Genomic DNA, 24,378 nt, shown 5'->3' on the forward strand with positions numbered 1-24,378 from the left:
GCATTCATTCATAGCATTTGCTAAAACCTGTGTGAGTCAAGACATCTCCAAGCCTCCACTCTCTCCAGACAAAGCAAAGACCAACATTTTAATCTCATGGTACTTCTTGCTCAGTGCAGAACCCCATGTTTCGCTGTGCACTTTCTTGTGCTTTTTCTCATTTCAAGCTAATTTTTTTTTTTGTTTTCTTGTTGTTCTTACAAGTCATCATGACTATGTAGAGACTGAGGGTTTTATCCCCCAACAAATCTTCAATTGCGATGAGATTGGAAGAAAATGCCTAACAGAACCTACATGACTCAAGAGGAGCAGGCATTACCAGGGCACAAGCAGATGAAGGACAGGCTAGCTCTGTTGTTGTGTGGGAATGCTAGTCGGGATTTAAAACTTAAGCCTTGGGGGCAGCTAGGTGGTGCAGTGGATAAAGCAACCAGCCCTGGATTCAGGACGACCTGCGTTCAAATCCAGCCTCAGACACTTGATACTTTACTAGCTGTGTGACCCTGGGCAAGTCACTTAACCCTCATTACCCTACAAAAAAAAAATTAAGATTTACTTAAAATTTAAACCTCAGGGCAGCTAGGTGGTGCAGCAGATAGAGCACTGGCCCTGGATTCAGGAGGACATGAGTTCAAATGCGGCCTCAGACACTTGACACTTACTAGCTGTGTGACCCTGGGCAAGTCACTTAACCCCAATTGCCTCACCAAAAACCAAACAAACAAAACTTAAGCCTTTACTAGTCTATCACAGTGAAAACCCCTAAGTTTTCAAGGGAGAAAATGCAATAAAAAGCCCGTTAAGTGTAATGTGGAGGGCCATCAACAAAGCCAGGCAGTTCTTCATTGAATAGATGAAGTGTTTGGCCCTAGTGTAAAAAAATATTTGTATGAAAAAGAACTGCCTCCGAAGGCTCTGTCAATAATGGACAATGTGCCTGCTCACCCTCTAGGCTTGGAAGACCACTTGCTGGAGGGGTTAATTTTATAATTGTGAAGTTCTAGCCCCTGACATAACTCCTCTGCTCCAGCCCATGGACCAGCAGGTCATCTCAAACTTTAGAAAACTGTATACCAAGGCCTTCTTCCCAAGGTGCTTTGAAGTGACCTTGGATACTGAGGTGACCATTTCAATATCTTTCACTGACAGTTAAGGCCTGGTGTGCATTCTCTTACAAGATCGTGAACTCTGCCTGGAGGAAGCTGTGGCCAGAAGTTGTAACTCTGAGGGGCTTTGAAGGCTTTGAGGCTGAACAGGATACTGTGTTTCTGGATGAGTCCATGGGCTTGGAGGTCAGTGATGAAGACATCAAAGAGTTACTGGAGAAGCACAGAGAAGAGCTCAGCACTGAGGAGCTGCAGGAACTTCAAAGGGAGCAGCAACAGAGAGTGGCCAAGGAACTGTCTTCAGGTGAGGAAGAGGGAAGGGAGGAAGCCCCTACTGTACTGCTAAAAGAAATGTGTTCTAAATGGGTGGAATTGCAAAATTTTGTTGAAAAGTATCACCCCGGGGGCAGCTAGGTGGCGCAGTGGATAAAACACTGGCCCTGGATTCAGGACGGCCTGAGTTCAAATCCGGCCTCAGCCACTTAACACTTATTAGCTGTGTGACCCTGGGCAAGTCACTTCACCCCCATTGCCCCGCAAAAAAAAAAAAAAAAGAAAAAAGAAAAGTATCACCCTGACAAAGTTTTAGTGAGCTGAAATGTGGACTTGTTTAATGATCAAACAATATCTCACTTCAAAAATATCTGGAAACTAGGTAGAAGCAAGTTTCTCTTGATAGGATTCTAGTGAAACTCCCTAAATCTGAGTTTCCAGCAGGGTTCAGTGGTGTTGAGACAGAAAAGAGAAAGAACCCCTGTACAAATGTCTGATGTTTTATTGGAAGGAGATTCCCTTTCCAAGCAAAAAGCTCTCTCCTCCTCCTCTACCTCACCACCCTCTCATGAGGCCATCAACTCCTCTCAGTACAGGTAAAGTGAAGTTAAATTTTATTTTACTTTTTCTAGTTAGTTTTTTAAAATTTATGTTTTAAGGCTTTGTATTTAAAAAACCCCCAATTTATAAATCTCCAAGTATAATGTGACATTTCTGAGGTTCAGAAACAGATTATTTCAGTTTACCTTACTCCTTATGAGAAAAATTCGTTCAGTGCTCATTTTTTCTGCCACTCATCGTGACAATTACAGCTACCACTATACCTCCCGATTAGTTTTTTTTTTTTTTTTTGGTGAGGTAATTGGGGTTAAGTGACTTGCCCAGGGTCACACAGCTAGTAAGTGTGTAAAATGTCTGAGGCCGGATTTGAACTCAGGTCCTCCTGAATCCAAGGCCAGCGCTCTATCCACTGTGCCACCTAGCTGTGCCCCCCCCCCCCCCGGCCCATTAGTTTTAGTGCTTAGTGGCTCCTTTTTTGTGCATAGTTTTTGAAAGCTAAAGATATCTGAATAACCCTTTTACACTTGATACAGTTTCCTGGTAATGCCTGTTTCCACTTTATTATTTCCCATATGGCTCACTAGAGACTTTTATACACAGGCCCAAATCATTCACCACCATTTGATTGTTTAATCACATTTTACTATGTTCTTCATTGACCTTGAGAGGTCTTGAGAAAGAATGCAAGTGATAACCACTGCCCTGTAACGGTGCCTGCCGATAAGCATGTCCTGGCTACTGACCCAGTCTGAACATCGGATGCAGGCTGTACCCTGTTTTCAGAAAACCTGACATACGGACACTCATATTTACATGTATATTAGGGAATCACTGGTCTGATCCCTGCCCTTCTCCATAAATTCCAATGACTGACTCCCTGCTGCCTCGACATTCCACTCCTCAGTCTGACATTTCAAGCTTGCCTCTTCCTATCTTTCTAGTCTTCTTTCACTTTTCTCTCTTCCTCACACTCGCACTCGAGCCATAGTGGCCTTTAGATAGATGGTGCTGTTCCGTGGACTAGACCCCTCCAGTGCCCAATTCTAGGTATTTTCTTTTTTGGTGAGGCAACTGGGGTTAAGTGACTTGCCCAGGGTCACACAGCTAATAAGTGTCAAGTGTCTGAGATCACATTTGAACTCAGGCCCTCCTGAATCCAGGGCTGGTGCTTTATCCACTGCGCCACCTAGCTGCCCCCTAATTCTAGGTATTTTCACCAGCTCCCCCCAACCCCATGCCTGGAACTCTCTCCCTCCTCATCTTCATCCTCCTGGCTTGGATAAACTCTCACCATTTGTAAGAAAGCTTCTTCAAGGGGGCAGCTATATTGTTCAGAAGATATAGCACTGGCCCTGAATTCAGGAGGACCTGAGTTCAAATTTGACCTCAGACACTTGACACTTACTAGCTGTGTAACCCTGGGCAAGTCACTTAACCCTCATTCCCCTCCCCCCTCAAAAAAAAGCTTCTTCAATCCCTCCTTTAACCCAAGTGCCACCTCTCTAGTGTTTTACCTCTCATTTATCTTGTTTGTATACAGTTGTTTGCATGTTGTCTCCCCCATTAGACTGTGCGTTCCTTGAGGGCAGGTGCTCTCTTTTACCTTTCTTTGTATCCTCGGTGCTTAGCACAGGGCTTGGCACATAGGAGTTCAATACAGGACTTGTGAACTGAGAGACATGCCGTACTTACTCCATCTCCCACAGCCAAACTTTTTACATTTGCCTCTCCCATGAATAAAATTGATTCCCTTCCTCATCACTGCCTATGGGAATCCCTGGTGTCCTTTAAGCCTCAGCTCAAGAGGTATCTTCTTCAGGAAGCCTTTCCTGGTCCCATCAGCCAGGCATCAGTGTAGCCCATCCTGAAAATGTGATCGTGTTACGTATATTCTGTATTGACAGAATAGGACCAGGGTGAGAGTTAGGGTTAAGGTTAGTGTTGGAATTAGGGTTAGAATGTGTATACATGGTTTGTCCCCCATTTGAATGTAAGCTCCCACAGGGCAGGGGCTGTTTTGGTTGTGTCTTTGGGATAGTAAACACTTAAATGTTTGTGGATTCATGGTTGTATTTAAGGGTCTATCACTTGAAAGAAGAATAGGATTTACCCCTAGTGAGCAGGAAAGCAGTTTTCAGGTTAAAATAAAGAAGACTATAACAATTAAGGCTGTCCAAGATGCCTTTGGAAGTAGTAATTTATTGTAGGATGCCAGTCACGGACATTGTAGAAGTTTGGCAAGGGGTGGAAGGTCCCAAGTGATTCTACAATTCCAGAGCATTTGAAATGATTCAGGTTACAAAAAGTGCCATGACAAGGAATTCTGTCATTATGTAAAATGAGAGGTATGCCACTAAAATAGACTTATTCTTAATTATCCATTCCAATGGAAAACAGGCGGAATTGACAGGAATTCCCTAAACCTTATGTTGGAAAAACAATTATTATAAGAGCCACAAATAGGAAGCCTGGTGGTTTTGATGTTCTCCATCTCATGCTTTTTTCCGACCACTCTTTGGCTAAGTAGTGAAGAGCAACTTAACAAAGGAAACATGTACATTTATAAAAATGAACAACTTAGATCAAAACTTTTCAAAAATTAATGGACGTACTCAAATTGTCACAAAGGAACTCTCTGAGCTCAAAAAGACCAATTCAGAGTCAATTTTACATTATGGTTTACTAGATTGGAAACTCCTCGAGGTCAGAGACCCCATCTTAAGGCTCAACCCCAGGTTTAATGGGGTCATGGAAACACGACAGGCATTTAGTAAATATTTTACAGAATGAAAGACTTAACATAAATGGTTCAAACACTTGGTAAATTTCAACCTCATTCTCCATACTATTTCTACTGTTGAAAAACAACCAGCATGCTACAAATGCTCCAGAATTTCTAGAATTCCTGACATGTAAGGGAATGTTCAAGCTTAAAACAAAGTTCAAGCTACAATCCTGATAAGGGAAGCCCAGGCTCTTGGTTAGATAACAAAGAAAATTGTGAATAAATTTAGACGATGCTTTATTAACATGTTGACTTGAAATGTAACAAACTTTTGAATGGGGCTTGGGTCAGACAGTGTTCTCCTGTGTCAAGAGGTAGAAGATTGACCTGGAGTTTCACAGTGGCTGGAGTGATAATCACAGAATCAGAGAATGGGAGAGCTGGAAGGAATTCAAGTCTTTCATTTTACATGTGAAGACTGAGTCAGAGGTAAAGGTCACAAAAATAAGTGAGCTGTGGCTAAAACCGAAGTCTCCTGATTTCCAGGTGTCATGTCCATTATGCCACAATGCCCAGAAACCAGATCTCACTCCTGAAAGATTACATTTAAGATCATGCCTAGCACTTGGTAAAACAAACACGAGTAACCACATGAAGTAGACCTTTGGGCCTCTTTGGAGTGTTTGTTTACATGAAGAGGTGAAAATATTTGAAATGGTGGGCAGGTCCGAAGAACAGCAGAAATTTCCTTCGCAAGTTAAAAGATTAAGGCTTTTGAATTTTGACCAGAAACTTGAAAAAAAAAAAAAAAGACTGATGATGAGCTGTTGGTCAACTTGGATGTGACATTTGGAAGTAGTGAATTAAAGACCTTAGCAAACGCTATGCTGTTTTCCAGCTTAAAGCCTAAATCGAACAGGCAAGAAGTAGCAGACATTGGGGCAGCTAGATGGCGCAGTGGATAGAGCACCAGCCCTGGAGTCAGGAGTACCTGAGTTCGGATCCAGCCTCAGACACTTAACACTTACTAGCTGTGTGACCCTGGGCAAGTCACTTAACCCCAATTGCCTCACTAAAAAAAAAAAAAAAAGAAGTAGCAGACATTCTTTGGAAAAGAGAAGTGCTAGTTATTAGGTACAATATTTTTTCAAACATCAAGTGTATGGTCTGGTCTTTAACCAGTCCACTTTGACATCGTATATGAAGCATTATTTTAAAAGAGATTCTGTTTGATGGATTCGGCTTTAAAAAAAAACCATTAATTTTCCTTTCTCACCTTTGATCCAGAGTTCAGTGTAATCTGATTTCTCTGAGATCTAATAAGGGTTTTTTTTTCCGGCACAATGAGGGTTAAGTGACTTGCCCAGGGTCACACAGCTAGTGTCAAGTGGGATTTGAGCTCAGGTCCTCCTGAATCCAAGGCCAGTGCTTTATCCACTGTGCCACCTAAAGTCATCAATTTATATAAAACTTTTAAAATCCCACCCAAATAAGTATTTATAGCTTTATATATAATTATATAAATTACAACTTTTAAAAAATGCCAGAAATCAAACACAAGCCCATAGGGCGAGGGGCCAAAATAAGCCAGTCTCAAGACTGCACCTTTACAAGGTGGGTGGTTCTCTGCCCTCCACTTACAGCAGTCAGCTTTTAATAGCCTTCCCATAAGGAAATCTCTGTTTTTTGTTCAAGTTCTTTGAACAAAACTCACCTCTGAACTAATAGTTATTACACAACAGGTCACTTGGCATGAGGGTTTTTGAAAATACTATTTCAATAGTCTCTTAAGGCTGTCATCTGGAGAGGATGGAATCAGTATCGACGTTGTTCAGGAGGAAGAGTTCAGGATGGGAAGTCAGTCCCAGGTGTAACTAAAGGCAAAGAGACAAAAGGGGAGTCAGAGACATTTTCCAGCACCAGGCATCACCCCAAATGGGAAACTTCCTAAAATGATTGTCATCAATGAATCAGCCTAGTCCTTTTCTAGGATGGCCACACCGTGTCTGTCCCTAATCTCAGGAGAAAAATGAATTTTGGAGACAGGAAAGTTTCTGACGTGTGAACATTTAGATAACAGCAGAAGGTAAGAAGGAGCAAAAGGTAAGAGAACACAGTTATTTAGAGTTGGAAGTCCAATCCCTGCTTTCTATTTTACAGATAAGGAAGGTAACTTGTCCAGGGTCATACAGCTAGTGTCCAAAGCAAGATGGAGACTTCAGTATTCCTGACTTCAAGTCCAGCCCTCCCCCAGAGCAGCATTCCAGTGCCTCACAAAAGTGAGATGACTGGGTTAGAAATGCTATTAGCAGAATGAATATCTTTTTTCTTTTTTTTAGTGAGGCAATTGGGGTTAAGTGACTTGCCCAGGGTCACACAGCTAGTAAGTGTTACGTGTCTGAGGCTGGATTTGAACTCAGGTACTCCTGACTCCAGGGCCGCTGCTCTATCCACTGCACCATCTAGCTGCCCCCAGAATGAATATCTTAAGTACTCTCATGATGCCTTGGGACTCTAGTCTGCTTACTGTGCAGGTATATTCAAAGAAACCAGAATCTACAAAGGCTAAATCAGTAAACCTGCCTACTGCAGGTCTTATCCATTTTTCTTTTTAAGGTGGAGCCTTGATGGATCACTTGGGTAACTCACAGAGAGGCCAAGCATGAGAGATCTAGAGGTCACACCGAAAGGTAACTGTTCGCTTGGGTATGTTTTTACCCCCTACCTAATTCTTTTCCTCTTCTACCTCCCCCCTTTTCTTTACTTTTCTTTCTTCTATCCTCATTGACTGTCTATAGTTCCAGATATTGCTGGAGGTACTGAGGGCTATAGAAACGGTGGTCCTACAAGGGTATTTGGATGTTGGTGAGCATAATGCTATCCTGATCAGGTCAACTGTGGTTGAAATAGGTTGTGAGTTCATGATGTATATGGAGTGAATTGTCTTTTCCACAGGGATATGCTGATAAATATGGTAGGGATGGCTCAGTGTGTGTGTGTGTGGACGGAGGGGGGTGGGGAATAGTGTCAAGCACCAACATGTTCATTGAACTATACTGACTCAATCCCATCAGGCAGCTCCCGAATAGTCAAGGGGAATGTTTGGGCCATGGACTCCTTTTAGGTCATTGAAAAGTGAGCACCGGGGCAGCTAGGTGGCACAGTGGATAGAGCACTGGCCCTGGAGTCAGGAGTACCTGAGTTCAAATCCGGCCTCAGACACTTAACACTTACTAGCTGTGTGACCCTGGGCAAGTCACTTAACCCCAATTGCCTCACTAAAAAAAAAAAAAGTGAGCACCTCTAACATCAGGTAGTGCCTGGGAGAATGGGTGACACACATTCGTTATAATGCTTTCAAATTTGCAAAGCATTTCATACACATCTCTGTTCATCCTCACACTTATGAGGTGATGAATCCACAGCTTGGGAGACTAAGTTTTGGGGGTCGTCGTGTTGGAAGTATTTAAACTGAGGCCTTTCTGACAGTGCATGGGGTTCCCTGTGTACCCTTGGCTGCTTCCCATTAGCCACAACATAAAGCAAATGATCCAATATGTGATAACTAGCACGTGGGGTAGTGTAACGGAACTAGTTCCGATTTGGATTGAGACTCCGGAATATATCCCAGTTCAGCAGAACCATGCCACTATAGGAACTTGGTTACCTTACTTGTAAGCATCAACTTCCTCATCTGTAATATGGCAATATCGTACGCACTGCCTACTTCAAAGTATAAGGAAATGCTTTGTAAAGGACTTTCAAAATTGGAGTTATTTTTATACCTGCTTTTAAAAAAATTTTCAAGTCATTTTATGCCTTTAAACAGTTGACTGTTTTGAAATCAAGGCATCAGCCTGTATTTCATGGATGTTGCTGCATTCACAGGTGAAGACAGGCTAACAACACTGGCCAGCAGCCTTGTCCTCTAACCCTTTTAAGTAGCTAAGGAGCGAGGGGTGGAGAGCATGCTATGGGGAAGCACCCCAGAAAATGTCTCAAGTGAAATTCTTGTTAATTTGAGAGTTTTTATGGAATGTTTTCTTAGGAGACACACTCAAACCACAAGTCAATCAAGTAGAGAAAAAGGAATGCATTTTCCTGAGGCTTTCCCCTTTGGGGTCACTTACAACACCCAGCTTTTGTAAGAAAAACAGGATATATCAGTGGGTCACAGAGACAGTGGGAAAAATGGATCTTCTGCTGTTAGGGCAACTATGTTTGTTTCTTACTGATAGTGTGATCACAAAATTCAAATTAGCAGGGAAGGGACCTCGGAACAGGGCAATGCCCTTACTCTACAAGCAAGAAAATCGAGGTCCAGTATCCAAGGTCACATAGGTAGAAGGCAGAAGCCTGGGTCCTGTAATTTAAGATCCTGGCCTCTTTCCCAGCACATTGTGATCGCCAAGCACCCTGTGACATGGACACAGTAAGGATTATCCCAGTCTTACAGGAAAAGAATTGAGGCCCCCAACAGGTGCAGGTGACCGTAACCAGGATTACATAGCTAGTAAATAGCTGGGGCTGAGATCTGACCCATGTCTGAATTCCAACATCAGTGTTCTCTCCACACTGACTTCTCAGTGCAAATAGTGAAATTTATTTGTATCAGGTTTCTTTGAGAGAATATTAAAATACATCTGAAGAAGTTCTTTGCTATTTTTGACATCTTGTATAGGATCAAGATGCCTGCTAATCTATGTAGTTCTTCATACTGATGCAGAAAAGAAGACTTGGTGCATGGCAGGGGAAGCCTCACTTTTGGTAGAACCACGCATGGGAGAACTTTATTTAACACAAGTAGCAAGTTGATCTGCAAGTTCAACCTGGCTGGCCAGGGGCTGACCAAAAACAATTCTTTCTCTAGATTTGATGGGCCAGGTTTCTCTACCAGTTCTAAATAAAGGAAGGTAGCTTTATTTCAGATAATAAATAGTTAGAGCATGTTCACTGATGTGGAGTTATTACTAAGGCTTCTTAATAAATTATCATGGTGGAAAAAACACACCCAAGAAATCAAATTGGAAAAAAAATTTAATTACAAATCAAATTTACATAGTGTTTCATGGTCGATAAAATCACTAAAAGTTTCACAGAAAAAACTCCTGCCTGCCAGGGACCTCCTTAGGAACCCACAAGAAATCCCAGACTGTTCTCAGACAGTCTCCCCCATCACAGACCACTGGGTAGGGATGTTCAGATACACAAGGGTGGGGGGAACATCATCGAACACAAGAGCATTTATTAAGTGTCTACTGTGGGCCAGGCACCATAGGAGGCGCTTGGGGGACGACAAAGACAAAAATCAGACAGTCTCGGTGTTCAAAGGGCTTATACATATGGTTCACGTACATAAATTACAACAGCTCCAGCCCTAAATACACACTCATTAAAATGTGACTTGCACATTGGGTTTGGGAAGACTTGACTTAAATGTTTATTGTTTGGGAATGAGTTTTTCTCATTTAAGTTGGGGGTTGAGTTTTCTGCCCATCAAAAATCTAAGTGTGCATTTGTTTTAGTTCATTACCAGCAGCTTTTCTTTGGGCTCCTGAATGTCTGTGACTGAAACTCAAGACTCAAGGAGCTGAGGCAGACAAGGTGATGAAGAGGCTGCTCACTGGACCATCCAGAGTAAACACCTCTCTCCACTGAGAGCTCCCTTTCGGTGACCACTACCCACACCTCCCGGATCCTCAGAGGGTGGGAGTGAGGGGGTGCTATGCTCCATGACTGGAAAGCCTGAGCTGTGCTCAGAGGCCCGTATACAGCATCAGGTGCTCTCCTTAGTGTTCTAACTGTGCAAGTATCACATGACTGATGACCCCTCTGATCTGTATCTGGTGCTGTGTGCAAAATTGCAGAAATGATGCTATCTGGAGTCAAACAAGGGCAGATTAGAAACCAAGTGGGGCTCTGGAAAGAAGACTCCAAGAATGCAAATCCCAAATCTTTCCTAACCACCAAAAAGGATGTCAGAGACAGACCTCTCAAGGGAGGAAAATCAGCCAAAGTGCCTGAGTGGAGAGCATGCACCATATGGGACATCAGTGTACTTCCTTCCCCTTTTTGTCTTACAGAAACACAGTGGGTAAAGGGAGATGATGAGGACAGTCTTCCCAAGTCACAGTCCAAGGGTGATGGCAGAATGATTTGTACCCTTTCAAGAGTCTCCTTCGAACTCATGGAGCAGAAGGAAATGCGTATTTTTTGGAATAGCCAATGTGGGAATTTGACTGCACATTCATTATATGGGGTTTGGGGTTTTTTTTAGAGGGAGGGGATATAGTGGAGGGGGGAATGAGAGAAATTTGATTTTTATTCAATGAAAAAATTTTATATATTTTTAAAAAGTCTTTCTTCCTCTGCTAAGTGGATGAGACCATCACTAATGTCCATCATCACCGCACCATCAACAGCTGTGCATACTGCCACCCCCTCTCAGGTGCCCAAGAGTGAGTGTGAATGAACTGCCTAGTTTCACATGAAAGGTAGGAAATCAGAAGCCTCCCCAAATGGGAAGCCATTGAAAGCTTATAAATACAAAGAAATGTGCAAATGTTTCTTCATTGCTGCCCATCATCTATGACAAGAGTTATGGTGATGGCAGGATGAGGTTTGATCCTGCTTAACCTTGCTCTGCTTCCTCTGTGCACAAAGGGGAAATCAGAGGAGAGACACGCAGGATGCAGCACATTTTCCTGACCTTCACATCTAGTAAGCAGCTCTGGCCATGGATTCTATTTTTTTCTTTTTATAATTAAAACCCAGCAAATGAAAGGGCTTCACAGTTAAAGGGGCACCCAAATATAGATCAAGAGGAAAGACAAGGGAATTTGGCTCTACTCAGGGTGACTCCTCTGTAGCTTAATGTCAGGACAGTAGTTTAGTATTTTTATAATAGCAGCAAAAGTCAGAATTTAAAGTTCACATCTAACTCCCCAAAACCCAGATGACATCCACAGTTCAAAAGAGGAAGGTCATAAGGTAGGTTAAAAAAATATTCCATGCTTTTGACATCTTTGCGGGACAATCTTCCCCCAGATACATGATGGACCTTAGAAAAAAACAAGGGAACCCTGGAACTTTTGTGCAATGGCACATACATATGGTTAAGTTCACACAGTAAACCATAGAAACACACTGGCTCTGATGGCTACCTAGTACAGACAGACAGGCTAACCCATTGCTTAGCTACTGTGGCCGCTGGTGGCTTCTTCAGTCAGCAGTGCTTTAGTGATTCTTACCGTCTGTCCACAGTCCATGAAGGACATGCCCAAAGCAATCAAACATTGCCAACTCTGAAAGAGAAGATACAACTGTCACTCACTCCTGCCTTGTCCACATTCTTTGTTTCCCACTGGTGTCCAGCTCCAAGTCAAACCCATGCTTACCACCCCCTGCTAGCACCAGCCTCTCCCTCCTTCCCAGCACAGTCACCCTCACCCTTAACCATCACCCCCCCTATAAAGGCTGCCCAGGCACTGCTAATATTTTTCCCTAGTCTAGAACTCTGAGAACTAGCTATGTCTCTGCTCTGGTGTGTGTCTGGTCTTTCACATCAGAGTAAGAGCCTGCACAGACCAGGGTGCCTAGGATGGGAAGTTGGTGGGGGAGGAGATGAAAAGCTGACCTCTGTGGCTGCTTCCATTAGCTAGAGCTAAAGATGAACAGCAGACCACTAGTCACTTAAACGTAAAGCCCAGGCTTCATGGGGTAGCTGTTTGGGATCTAGATGACTGTTCCTTACAGAAAACGTGTCTCCTCCATGTCATACATGGTATCATATCTGGGATCTATTTCACATGAATGTGTGTCCCTCATCTCATCTCCCCAAGGACTCTCTTATCCAAGGAGGACATTCTCCTTCCCCCAGGGAGGATTTTCAGAACTGTGCCTGATAAGGCCTAAGCTTGCTTATTGACTTTGAAGTAAGCTACTCCAGTGCTCCACAGGGCTCAGGCTGAGAGCAGGCATTCAATAAGCACAAAACACCACAAGCTCATCTGGTCTCAGCTTGCCCCAGAACCGCTGGTTCCTGTGGGAGGACTGGAGCCAGGGGAGAAGGGAAGTAGACAGGGAGGGGAATACCAGCAAAGGGCACAGATGGTCCAGACACTCCTCTGGATCTAACCTCCAACACCCAGCAAGGTCTCTACCACTGCTGAGAGGCAACCACCCAGCCGTCTGTCATGGTGCACTGCCAGGCATGGAGAGAGGACAGGGAACTGCTTCCTGGCCTAGTCTGAAGCCCATGGACTTGGTGAATGGGTCAGTCTAGGGGCTGGGCCCAGCCAGGAGGCCAGGGGAGCGCTTTATGCTGTGCAGCAGCAACCCTTTGGAAGGGGTGGCCCTGGAGGGCACAGAGCAGATGGAAAGCTGAAGGTTCATGTTGGGCAGGGTCCTTAACCCTTTATGAGCCACTGAGCCCTTGGTCTGCTGAAGCTTGTGGAACCCTTCTCAGAACAATGTACTGTTTATGTTCCCAACTGAGGAACATGCTACGTTTCAATGACAACTGAGTGAAAATAAAGGTACTGCTTCTGGCCCTTCAAAAGTCACGGGAATCCAGGCATAGCGTCAGATAAAGAATCCTTATGGGACAAAAGGAACTGGCCCGGAGGCTGGGCTCCAGACAAACCAGGGGACATGATGGACAGGGCAGGTCCTGTTCTGAAGGAGAGTGGACAGAAAGCTGTCTGGCTTCTCTTCCTGACCCAGAGGATGGGGTTCCATAAAGCTCTCTGGGGGTCTTTACCTTCAAGGCTGTTAGCCTTTGCTGGGGCCAGAAAGGGAACCACAAGGGGGGGGGGCTGGCAAGGGCAGGTCTTAGAAATCCCTGTAGATGATTTTTTTACACATGGTTATTCCTCAGACAGTTTTACTGTAAATCCTGATTGGGCAACGTATGCAACACCGTGTCATCCTGTCATTCTCTGTTTCTAAACTTTACCCCCAGCAGTGAGACCCATCTACCAACAGAGAGTGGGACCTCCATGGCTCCTTCCCCCACACTCCTCGCAAATCACTCACCAGGTAAAATACAAAACAGAGATAGGCCACAGAGGCTACAGCAGCCACCACATAGAGCACCAGGTTCCCCAGGTCTTGAACATAGATAACCACAAAGTACATGTTGATGCAACAGATGAGAAGAACGAGGAGCCCCCCTGCGATCCTCCAGCCCCTGAAAGAGAGAAGCGGGTAATGTCACTGGAGAAATGGCAGTGCCACCCCAGCCAACCATCTGATCTGCAAGTTTCCCAAACTGGGGGAAAACGTTCATTACAGTCAAATTGACACAGTGGGTCATGGTCAACAAAGTCACAGATAAAGATGAAGATTTTTCACATTCAAACTAGATAAGGTGCCCAGGAGGGCCACTGGCTCAGTGTTTTGGACCCTGAGGCCTCATTATAGACAACAAGAGGGTGATAGGAATTACAAAAGGGCTGGAATTATTCTTAAGACAAAGTGCAGTATGTGGGGGGAAGGCCCTCAAATAAAGAAATGGCACTTTTCCAGTTTTATTACATGTTACTCCACAAAATCTAGGGCCCAGCTAGAATAGCACACTCCATGCCCCTCTTCTATCCATCCTGGGATGCACTCCCCCTTCCCTGTGCCTGAGAGTCCCTTGGTCCCCCATCCAGACTCAGCTCAGCTCCACATTCTGCATGAGGCCTTGGTCTTCCCAGCTCATTTCCCATTACCTTGTATCCATATTCTCTACACCTATACATGCACAGCTTCTTGAGGGCAGGAATTGTTCTGATTTTGTTTTGTGCCCCCAGCACCACATACAGTTCCTGACTCATAGCAGGCACTTAATAGATGCCTCTCTGGATGCCCAAGTTGGAATAATTCATGCTATCACCTTCCACCATCACCAAGAACAGGGAGCTAACTACAGTAAGAGTGATGAGGGCAGGGGCAGCTAGGTGGCACAGTGGATAGAGCACGGCCCTGGAGTCGGGAGTACCTGAGTTCAAATCCGGCCTCAGACACTTAACACTTACTAGCTGTGTGACCCTGGGCAAGTCACTTAACCCCATTTGCCTTACTAAAAAAAAAAAAAAAAAGAAGAGAAGAAGAGTGATGAGGGCTCAGTACAATTATCCACTCTCCCCATGGATAAGACTGAGAGAGAAGAGCAGAGTACAGAGCCCAGTCCTCCTCTCTGGAGCTGAGAAACTTCCCTCCCACTTCAAAGTCCTTTGGCCATTGGAAATCACTTCTTCTCTACACCAGACTCTACCCACCTTTTGGTGGGATCACTCTCTGTTCCTTCCAATCACCCAGTAATTGACAGCTACTCTGCTGAACAAGTCCAAGGGCTCACCCAGTACCTTTCTTAGGCACATCTACTCCAAGAAGTCAAGCTAGAGGCCGGAAGGAAGAGATTATCTGTGAAGGTACAGCTATGGGGAACGGCTGAGACATCAAACCTTTGACCAACTAATTCCACTGTAACGATTGGAATGACGCCACCTGCTGGAGACTTACTGTAGAAAAATTCCGCCATGAAAGGAAGGTCTTTGAGGGCAAAAACATGCATCTTTTCTTTGGCATCAGGAAGTGATGTTTGCTAGTGGGAGGAAGAAGGAGGAACCTGGTGCTCTGACTGGGGCTTTTTCCTTAGGACTCTGGCGGAGAGGGGAGCTAGAAATGTGCTCTCCCTTTAATAGATAGGAATCTAGGCCTTTTCTTCTCTTTTTACCAAATTCTTATCCTCCTTAATAAATGCTTAAAAGTCTAACTCTTGCTAAAGCTTATAATTTATTGGCGACCACTCATTAGATATTTTAGTCAGTTTAGCTAGAATTTTAGCCCTTAACACCATCTTAGACAACTCAAGAACAAATATTAAGGCCCATGAAAGAGAATGGAGGAAGAGCATGGCCTAATTCCCAGTAAATGTAGACAGAAAAGTAGGAGTCCCAAAAAACTCCACCCACTTTATAATTCCCCCCCTTGACTTTTTTTTTTTTGGTGAGGCAATTAGGGTTAAGTGACTTGCCCAGGGTCACACAGCTAGTAAGTGTTAAGTGTCTGAGGCCGGATTTGAACTCAGGTACTCCTGAATCCAGGGCCGGTGCTCTATCCACTGCGCCACCTAGCCCCCTTGACTTTTACACTTCTGCAAGTTCTCCTGGAGTGCCACAGTATTCTTCAGAAACCCAAGAGAGAGAGGCTGTGCGTTCTTTTCAGGCAGCAGAGCAAAGAAGGGTCTTCCCCCCATGCCAAGGTGGGTGCCAAGCATCCTTGGGATGGGAAATGACAGGGAGAATTGAGAAAGAAGCCAGGGTAACCAAAGCCCAGGGCTTGATCACTGGGCATCTATGGCAGAAAGAGCACTGGACTTGGGGGCCAGAAACGTGGGTGCCAGGCCTGCTTCTCTCTGCCACTGTCCAGTGACAGCTCTCACCTTCCTCCATAAAAACAAGGGCACTGAATCTGACGATGTCCAACATTCTATTCTGAGTCTGCTTTTCTTTCTTTTTATTTTTTTGGTGAGGCAACTGGGGCTAAGTGACTTGCCCAGGGTCACACAGCTAGTAAGTGTTAAGTGTCTGAGGCTGGATCCAAACTCAGGTCCTCCTGACCCAGGGCCAGTGCTCTATACACTGCGCCGCCACCTAGCTGCCCCCTGAGTCTGCTTTTCTAAATAAGAAAGCAGCCTGCCGCTTGGAGAGCCACCACTGAGTTTAAGTTCAAGGGAGGCAGCAGCAAAAGTGAAGGAAGTGGGCAGAAAAGGGAGGGACAAAAGCTGTTTTCAAGTACTTGAAATAGAAGTAGGAACAATATGTAGAAGATGCAATGAAGTGTGTTGATCAACTGTGATAGACTTGATTCTTCTCAAAAATACAATGGTCCAAGTTAGCTCCAAAAGACTCATGACAGAAAATGCTCTCCAAATCCAGAAAAAAAAAAGAACGGTTGAATCTGGATGCAGATTGAGCCATACTATTTCTATTGGGTTTTTTTTTGTTGTTGTTTTTCTTTTTTGAGGTTTTTCCTTTTTGCTCTGATTCTTCTCTCATAACATGACTAATGCAGAATTATGTTTAATGTTATTGTACATATATAACCTACATAAGATTACTTGCTGTCTTGGGGAGGGGGGAGGGAGGGGAAAAAATTTGAAACTAGAAATCTTACAAAAACAAATGTTGAAAACTATCTCTACATATAACTGGAAAATAATAAAATACTTTCATAATTTAATTTAAAAAAACACCCAAAAAAGGGGAAAAAAAAACAAAAGAAGAAGATGAAATGAAACAAGTGGAGGTTTCCTGTCAGGGAAAACTTCTAACTACTCGAGCTGTTCAAAAATGGGTCAGGACAGGACACTGTCTTCCCCTTGGAGGTCTTCAGGAAGGAGTCTGACACTCTCTTGTGGGGGGCCAATAGGGGCCCTAAGGGCTGTCCTTTTCTGGATGTGTCAGCCTACAGGCACCTTCTGAAGCCCCAAATCTGTGACTATTATTATCCTGAAAATGTATATTTAAACCAATTTGCCATATATATTATTTATATAAATTGATATGTATACATAATTTATAAAACAGTTATTTAAAGATTTAAAATACTATGTTATATGTATTAGAATATATATAGGTATATCTAAATGTAGTAATGTAGAATATTTACATTATATATATGTCATATGTGTATGTATATATTCTATCTATGTTTGATATATGCATAAAATATAATTATATCACAAATAAAAATAAATTTTTTTAAAATGTAGCAAAGCTCTGCATTATACCCTCACAGAGAAGCAATGAGACATCTTGAGATTTCAGATAGGACTAAACAAAAAAGGAGCTTTCCTCCCATCAATAGGAGGACCCTTGGCTCCCCGGCACAGAGCTGAGCAGGAAGCCCTTCAGACCAAGAAAGATTTCTGCTGGGGAAAGGCAGAGAGAGGACGATCGAGCTCAAGGCTCCTGGGCAGAGACTGCAAAGGTTCTTTTGTCAGGATTGCTCCCACAAAAACACCCCTGATGTCAATTTTCATTTCCATGATCATTAATAACTTGCTCATAGCTAAATCTAATAATAACGACCTCCTTCCTTTCTCTGTGTTGGGTCTCCTGATCACCACCTTCCTGATGCTACCAAGGTTTCCTTCCCACCTCTTTGACTCTTTGTTGGTTCCATATTCTCCTTAAAAGAAGAGTCGTTTCAAGTTCTGTCCTCATCTTGCTCCAGTCTCTTTGATAAACCTAATACATCCCCCCCCCCAAACTTCACCTCTATGAAGGCGATTTCCTCTTTTTCTTTTTTTTTTTTTGGGCAGGGCAATGGGGGTTAAGTGACTTGCCCAGGGCCACACAGCTAATAAGTGTTAAGTGTCAGAGGCTGAATTTGAACTCAGGTCCTCCTGAATCCAGGGCCAGTGCTTTATCCACTGCACCACCTAGCTATTCCCTATGAAGGCAATTTCCAATGGGATGGCCCCCAACTACCAGAGCTCCAGCTCCATATTTGCAACTGTTGACTCCACCTGGATATCTCACAACAGGTCCAATAATGAGCTCATCCTAGTCCCCCACCCACTGGCCCCTCCCTTTCTCCCAGTCAGCCCGGCAGGGAGCCTCAGAATCCTGACTCCTCAGACCCCCGATCAATGACCACACACTCTCTCAATTCTACCCTTACGATACCTTTTGGATCTTCTCCCTGTTTTCCCTCTTTCCGTTCCCCTTGGAACCAGCCTAACTCTGGCCTCATCTCATCCCAACTAGGCTGTCTGAACAGACCCTCTTCCCTTTGCTTCACCCCTTTTAGGTCCTTCCTTTACAGGGCTCCCCCAATGCTCCCAATGTACTACTATTCACATAACTCTTCTACTAAAAAGACTTCCATGGCTCCCATTGCCAACTGAACCAAGTCAAAAAGTGCTTAGGCCATGGCTCACAGACATACTCAGCAGAGTCCTGCCCTACCTCCTCTACCATCTTAGGTTCCTTAGTGTTCCTTCCCATACCTTCTCTTCCAGCCAGGCCAGACTGCACCCTCTGGGACCCCATCTCGTCCTGTCTCCTCCAGCTTCTACACCCTGATTCATGCCATCCCTCGCGCTGGGAATGGGCTGGCCTGGCCCCAACTCTGCGTGCTGAAGTCACTCTTGTCCTTCAAAGTACAAATAAGGGCCCCCTCCTGCCTGAAGCTTCCCCTGAGCTTCCTATATGAAAGCAACTTTCGTCCTCAAACTTCCTCACATGGTCCTATGCCTGGCCATCTCATTTTCCCCTTGTATCACAGTCATCTGTGGACATAGCTCTTGTCCCCACCCACACCCCAGCATTAAACTGTAAGCTCCTTGAGAACAAGGTCTGGGTTGTTTTTATCTTTTTGTCCCCCATCACACTGCATAGTGTTCTGCCCTGCACACAGTACATCCTTGAATTAAATTTCTCCAACACCATCACGGAGGACAGGGCCACTGCAACATGTTAAATGGTGGCCCTCAACGCCCCCTCCTCCCTCAAAAGGTCTTTGATCCCCAGGATGATGCTATTAGGGTCCCTACAACACTGGCACCTGCCATGGGGAGCCAGAGGGAAACATCTATGGCATACTCACAGTCCATTGGCAAAGTCACTCATCACTGGACGCAAACTGGTAAATGTGAGGACGGGAATGAGGGCAAAGGGAAGCTGGAAAAGAGAGAGAACACTCATGAGAGAGGGGCCCCAAGTGTCTGAATCATTCCTTTTTTTTCTTTTTTCTTTCTTTTTTTTTTTTTGGTAGGCAATTGGGGTTAAGTGACTTGCCCAGGGTCACACAGCTAGTAAGTGTTAAGTGTCTGAGGCCGAATTTGAACTCAGATACTCCTGACTCCAGGGCCTGTGCTCTATCTACTGGGCCACCTAGATGCCCTACTGCCTGAATCATTCCAGAGAGGAAGTGCCAAAGGCAGATGAAGAACATACTGAAATCATCCCCATCTCCTGGCCCACTTCCCACTCCTCCAAGTCTTCTTACCCAATCACCACCACTTAATACAAATCACTTACTATTGGTCCACCCCCCAGCACTATTGTCCTTGTCTCTCCACACACACACCCCCCTCTCTACAGCCCCCAGGATCTTTGAAATAAGTATCTTTTCCTAATGCAGTCCTGCCCCACCCCCACACCTCCCCTCTGAACACTCCCTTCCATTCAAGAAGCACATTATTAATTGCCTGCTATGTGCCAAACACTGTCTCAGGAGGGCATCTGCCACCAAGGATGAGGCAAAGTCAGTAGCTATCCTAATCCCCAGCGTCCTTGTCAGCCCCCATGATGCACCCGGGTCAATGCTCCACAGATATTGCTGAGGTCAGCACTATTAGTTCACACTGATTTTTTTCTTTTATGTGTCTGGTCCCTTTTCCTATGTTTCTGCCAGACTGCCCTCCAGGCTATAATAGGGCACACTTAATTAATAGTTTCTTCTTATTAAAGGTATTAAAATACCTTCTCCAAACAACTCCAGAGATACCTGAGTGTGGAACACGGTCAGACTGATTTGATTATGTGCTCAACTGATTTTTTTTTTTTTATTCTTTGTTACAAGGGATGGCTTTTGGGGGAGGAGATATAAAATGTAATGCAAAAAACAAGGTCTCAAAACAGTTTTAAAAGAATGCTATGAGGCAGAGTGTCTAAGTATTATCATCCTCATTTAACAGATAAAGAAACTGAAGCCCATAGAAGTAAACAACACTCAGAAGGTGGACAGCCTATGAAAGGCAGTGATTGGCTGAGAGCCAACTATAGGGGCTTCTTTCCATGACTGTAGAATTAACTGCCATGGTAGGGACTTGCTCTCCCCCATCTGAATCATCTCCCAACACGCCAGATAGGATTCTAGCTATACCCAGGGAGTGCCCAAATTGTGGGCTGGCTCTCCCATAAAGACCTGGCACATGGTGCTGCCCTCAGGGTGGTAAGGCACAAATTGAAGCCACCTATGGCTGTCTCTTCACCTGTAAGCTCTGAAGCACATTCAGGAAGTCATTCATCCCTGTCAGATGCTCCACATCCTGGAAGACTGAGATCAACAGTGTTGGGATGATAGCAATAGAACGTGTGAAGATCACTCGTGCAAACCGTGACCACCTAAGGTTCAGGAATCCCTGAGGAGAAGAACAGAAGGCCAAGATAAATCTAACTCCCATCAGAGAGGAATCAGAAACAGAAGGGAATCTGGGGGAGATGAGAAGAAATGAAAGCAGTGAGTCTAGTTTGCTCCCCATCCCTCCCATCTCCCCCTCTCCCTTGTGATCCAGCAGGAATGGTGCTTGTACCTCCATGACAAACTGGCCAGAATAGGTGCCAGTCATGGTAGAGCTCTGTCCGGCAGCCAGGATGCCCACTGCCCAGATGTAGAGTGCTGCAGGCCCAAAGTAACATCCCAGCACCACTCCCTGGAGAAAGAGAAGACAGGGAAGAAAGCCAGTGATATGCCTCAGCCCCTGTCCCACTGACACAACAACTACAGAACCATCCTTCCTGGTTTCCTCCTCTCAGTAGACCCAATGTACCCCACCCACACAAACCAAGAGGCTGGGCACTTACAAAGACATTTCAACAAAGAAGCCCCAAGCTTTTGATTACAAAACCAATCTTCACTTTATGCTTCCTCCCACTTCCCTAAGCCTTCCTCCCCAGCTCTAGGCTCGCTCTAGGCTCTTACTGCTTCTTTTTTGCCCTCTTTTAAATCTACTTATTAAAATTGCCATTACCCATCTGACCAGCTGCTCCCCGCATCTTCCCCAAAGAATCAGGAGCCTGCCTGACACGTGTACTTTGGAAATATAGAAGTGCCTCTTAAAGAGGCCCATGCAGAAAGATCTACTCCTATGGACTCCTGACCTTACTTGAAGTTACTCACCCCCTTGTAGAGGTCCACAGTCAGCATGGTGTCGTTTTGAGGGAAGAGGTCACTGTGAGGACTGCTATTATTGACGCAGATTTCATGCTGGAGTCCAAAAGACAAAAGAGATTAAATGAGAGGAGGAGGGTTGAAAGGGCAGACCCTTACAGCAGGGGCACCAAGGTGATTACAGCTAGAGATCGGGAACTAAGCCTGGATCAGCAGCCAGCTCACAAGATCTCCCCTCCAAATGGTGGCCTCGCTCCCCCAAGTTATTACCATCCTCAGAAATATTTATTTAATGTGTAGGCCTCCAAAATTGTTTCTGTCAAGGACCCCCACACAACCCCGCAAGCTCTGTGCCTGACAGTACTTCAGATCCCATCTCTCCTAAAATCAATGTTTCATTTCATTTTCCTCTCGGCAGGACAGCGGACCTCCTAGGTGTCAAAAGAAGGCCTTCCGCTGTGTGTGGCCAGTCTCAAAAGTGTGGTGGGAGCTCCCAACTTCTCTGCCGGTCAGGATTGTAACAATTGGAGTGACGCCATCTGCTGGAGAGCTACTGTAGGAAAGCTCCGCCATGAGGAGAAGGCGTCTAAGGGCAAGCCATGTGGTCAGGTCCTTGGAGTCAGTAAGTGATGTTTGCTGGTGGGTGCTATCAAAGCTACCAGCCAATTAGCTTCGAGCTGTGTGTGCATGGGGTGGGGGGGGAATGTTCCCAGCTTCACAGGAGGCCTGGGGTCCTTTTTGTTCCTGACCTCGCCATGGCGGATTAGATGATGGGGTCTCTAGATTTTTATCTTTCTCTCTGATCCTAATGCTCTTTAATAAATACTTAACACTTAAATATTCTTGCTAAAGTTTATCATTTATTGGCGACCACTCATTAGATTTTAGATAGTATAGTTAGAATTTTAGCTCCTTACAGGATACTCCCAATAGGGAGCTGCTAAAGGTCTGGGGGTACTAGAACAAAGGGAGGTGTTAACATGTTCAGTATTGTTCATTCAGGAGATTATGTTGACATGTGTGAAGAATGAGTATGACAAAGGAGACCCTGGAGGTGAAGGAAAATAATCCAAGCAAAAAGGAAAAAAATCTGATCAAGAGTAGTAGTATAAGTGGAGAGAAGAGGACAGATGCCAAACATAGCATGGAGATCCAATCGCTTTAGCAACTGCTTAAAGGGGAGGGGAAGACGGAAAAGTCAATGATGACGGAAATTCTGAACATGATAGGATGGGGGGCACCAACAACAGAAACAAGGCCCTGGGATTGGTCTCCAGAGAGCTTAGAATTGACTTCTTGAGGCCAGGGCCTGCCTGGCATTCCTTCTGTAAGATTCAAGGCATCTTTGCCCTTCCCCTTTGGCTCCTACAGCTCCTGGTTCTGGCCCTTGTTCTTCCTGCTGCTTTCTCCCGATCCCCCGCCCAGGACTGTCCCTTCACATTGATCCCAACATCTTCTTCATCATTTGGCCCACTCCCCCACCCTATTTGGCCCACACTCACTCACCACTTGCTTATTGGTTTGATTATAAAAGGCTTCAGCAAAGACTGAGACGACAAAGACATTGATGATGAAGGAGACAAAAAGAGCAATGCAGGACTCGATGAAGAAGTACTTGTTGGCTTCTCGGACCTCCCGCTTGTTGGCTCTGTTTACCTGCCTGGACTAGAGAGGACAGAGGTAGCCATGAGCATGGTCAGTAGAAGCGGCCTTCAGTGACCTGCCAAGGGACCCACCAGGCTAAGTGAAGGATCTGGTGATCTGGCAGGTGAATGACCTGAGGCGCTTTCTTATCAGAACAACAGCAACACAATCAAACAATTAACAAAGGGCAGCTAGGTGGTGCAGTAGATAAAGCACTGGTCCTGGATTCAGGAGGACCAGAGTTCAAATCCGACCTCAGACATTTGACGTTTACTAGCTGTGTAACCCTGGGCAAGTCACTTAACCCTCATTGCCCTGCAAAATAAAACAAAAAACAACAAAAAAACCCCCACAACCAAACAAAAGAAACAAACAAAAAAAACCAACCAAGCAACTAGTAAGCACCTACTAAGTACTAGGTAGGCACTAGGTACAGAGATAAAAATGAGCTTCCACATTACCAGGAGAAAAAACACTTACCCACATAGATAAAATATGTCAAGTACAAAAGAGGTAAGTAACCACTAGTGGAGAAGGCACCAAAAGAAGGGTTCTTAAGCTGGGGTCCATGAACTTAAAAAACCACTTTGATAACTGTATTTCAATATAATAATATTTATAGCCATCATTTACGTAGGGCTTTAAGGTTTACAAAGTGCTCATTTCACCTCCCAACAACCCCATGACGTAAGTGCTATCATTTGTCCTCATTTTAGAAAACCGAAAGGTCAAATGACTTGCCCAGGGTCACACAGACAATAACAGCCAAACTGAGGCCACATTAGAACTGGGATCTTTCCTTTGTAAGCCAATGTGTTTTACCTTCTGCATTTAAAATCATTCTTCTGGAAAAGGGTCCACAGGCTCCACTAAACTATCAAAGGAGTCCATGACACAAAAAAGGTTAAGAACCCCTTGTTGTGGAAACGGGGGAGGCGGGAGATCAGGTGAGGACCCAGAGCTAAGCTGGGCAGGCAGCCAGGGATTCCAAGAGGTGGAGGAGGCAGGGAGGGCATCCCAGGCCCAGGCTCAGTCACACAAGATGAACAAGAAGTTGTGTCAGAGAAAGGAGCCAGTCTGTGAAGGGCTTTAGAGCCCTTCTAAACCAGCGCTGTCCAGCTCTCAGGCAAGCCCCAGGCAGCCACAAAACCGCAGTACAATGTCATTAGGAAATGT

At 44.8% G+C, this 24,378-nt stretch overlaps 1 protein-coding gene across 6 annotated transcripts in view; it reads right to left on the reverse strand.

The window, feature by feature from the left end:
- Nucleotides 1–4,107: 4,107 nt before the first annotated feature.
- SLC11A2 (solute carrier family 11 member 2) overlaps nt 4,108–24,378 on the reverse strand; it is a 46,947-nt gene continuing 26,676 nt past the window's right edge. For 5 of the 6 annotated variants that reach the window (XM_043966030.1, XM_043966027.1, XM_043966028.1 and 2 more), the window contains 8 exons: nt 23,065–23,223; nt 21,568–21,654; nt 20,981–21,100; nt 20,660–20,809; nt 19,270–19,343; nt 13,702–13,855; nt 11,916–11,969; nt 4,108–6,539 (listed from right to left, as the gene is read on the reverse strand). In XM_043966030.1, coding sequence (XP_043821965.1) covers nt 6,462–6,539; nt 11,916–11,969; nt 13,702–13,855; nt 19,270–19,343; nt 20,660–20,809; nt 20,981–21,100; nt 21,568–21,654; nt 23,065–23,223 — 876 coding nt within the window. In that variant the 3' untranslated portion in view covers nt 4,108–6,461. The remainder of the gene's footprint in view (nt 6,540–11,915; nt 11,970–13,701; nt 13,856–19,269; nt 19,344–20,659; nt 20,810–20,980; nt 21,101–21,567; nt 21,655–23,064; nt 23,224–24,378) is intronic. The other variant, XR_006353224.1, reaches the window with a different exon arrangement.

The sequence above is a fragment of the Dromiciops gliroides genome, chromosome 5 (genome assembly GCF_019393635.1).
Source record: "Dromiciops gliroides isolate mDroGli1 chromosome 5, mDroGli1.pri, whole genome shotgun sequence".
Lineage (NCBI taxonomy): Eukaryota > Metazoa > Chordata > Mammalia > Microbiotheria > Microbiotheriidae > Dromiciops > Dromiciops gliroides.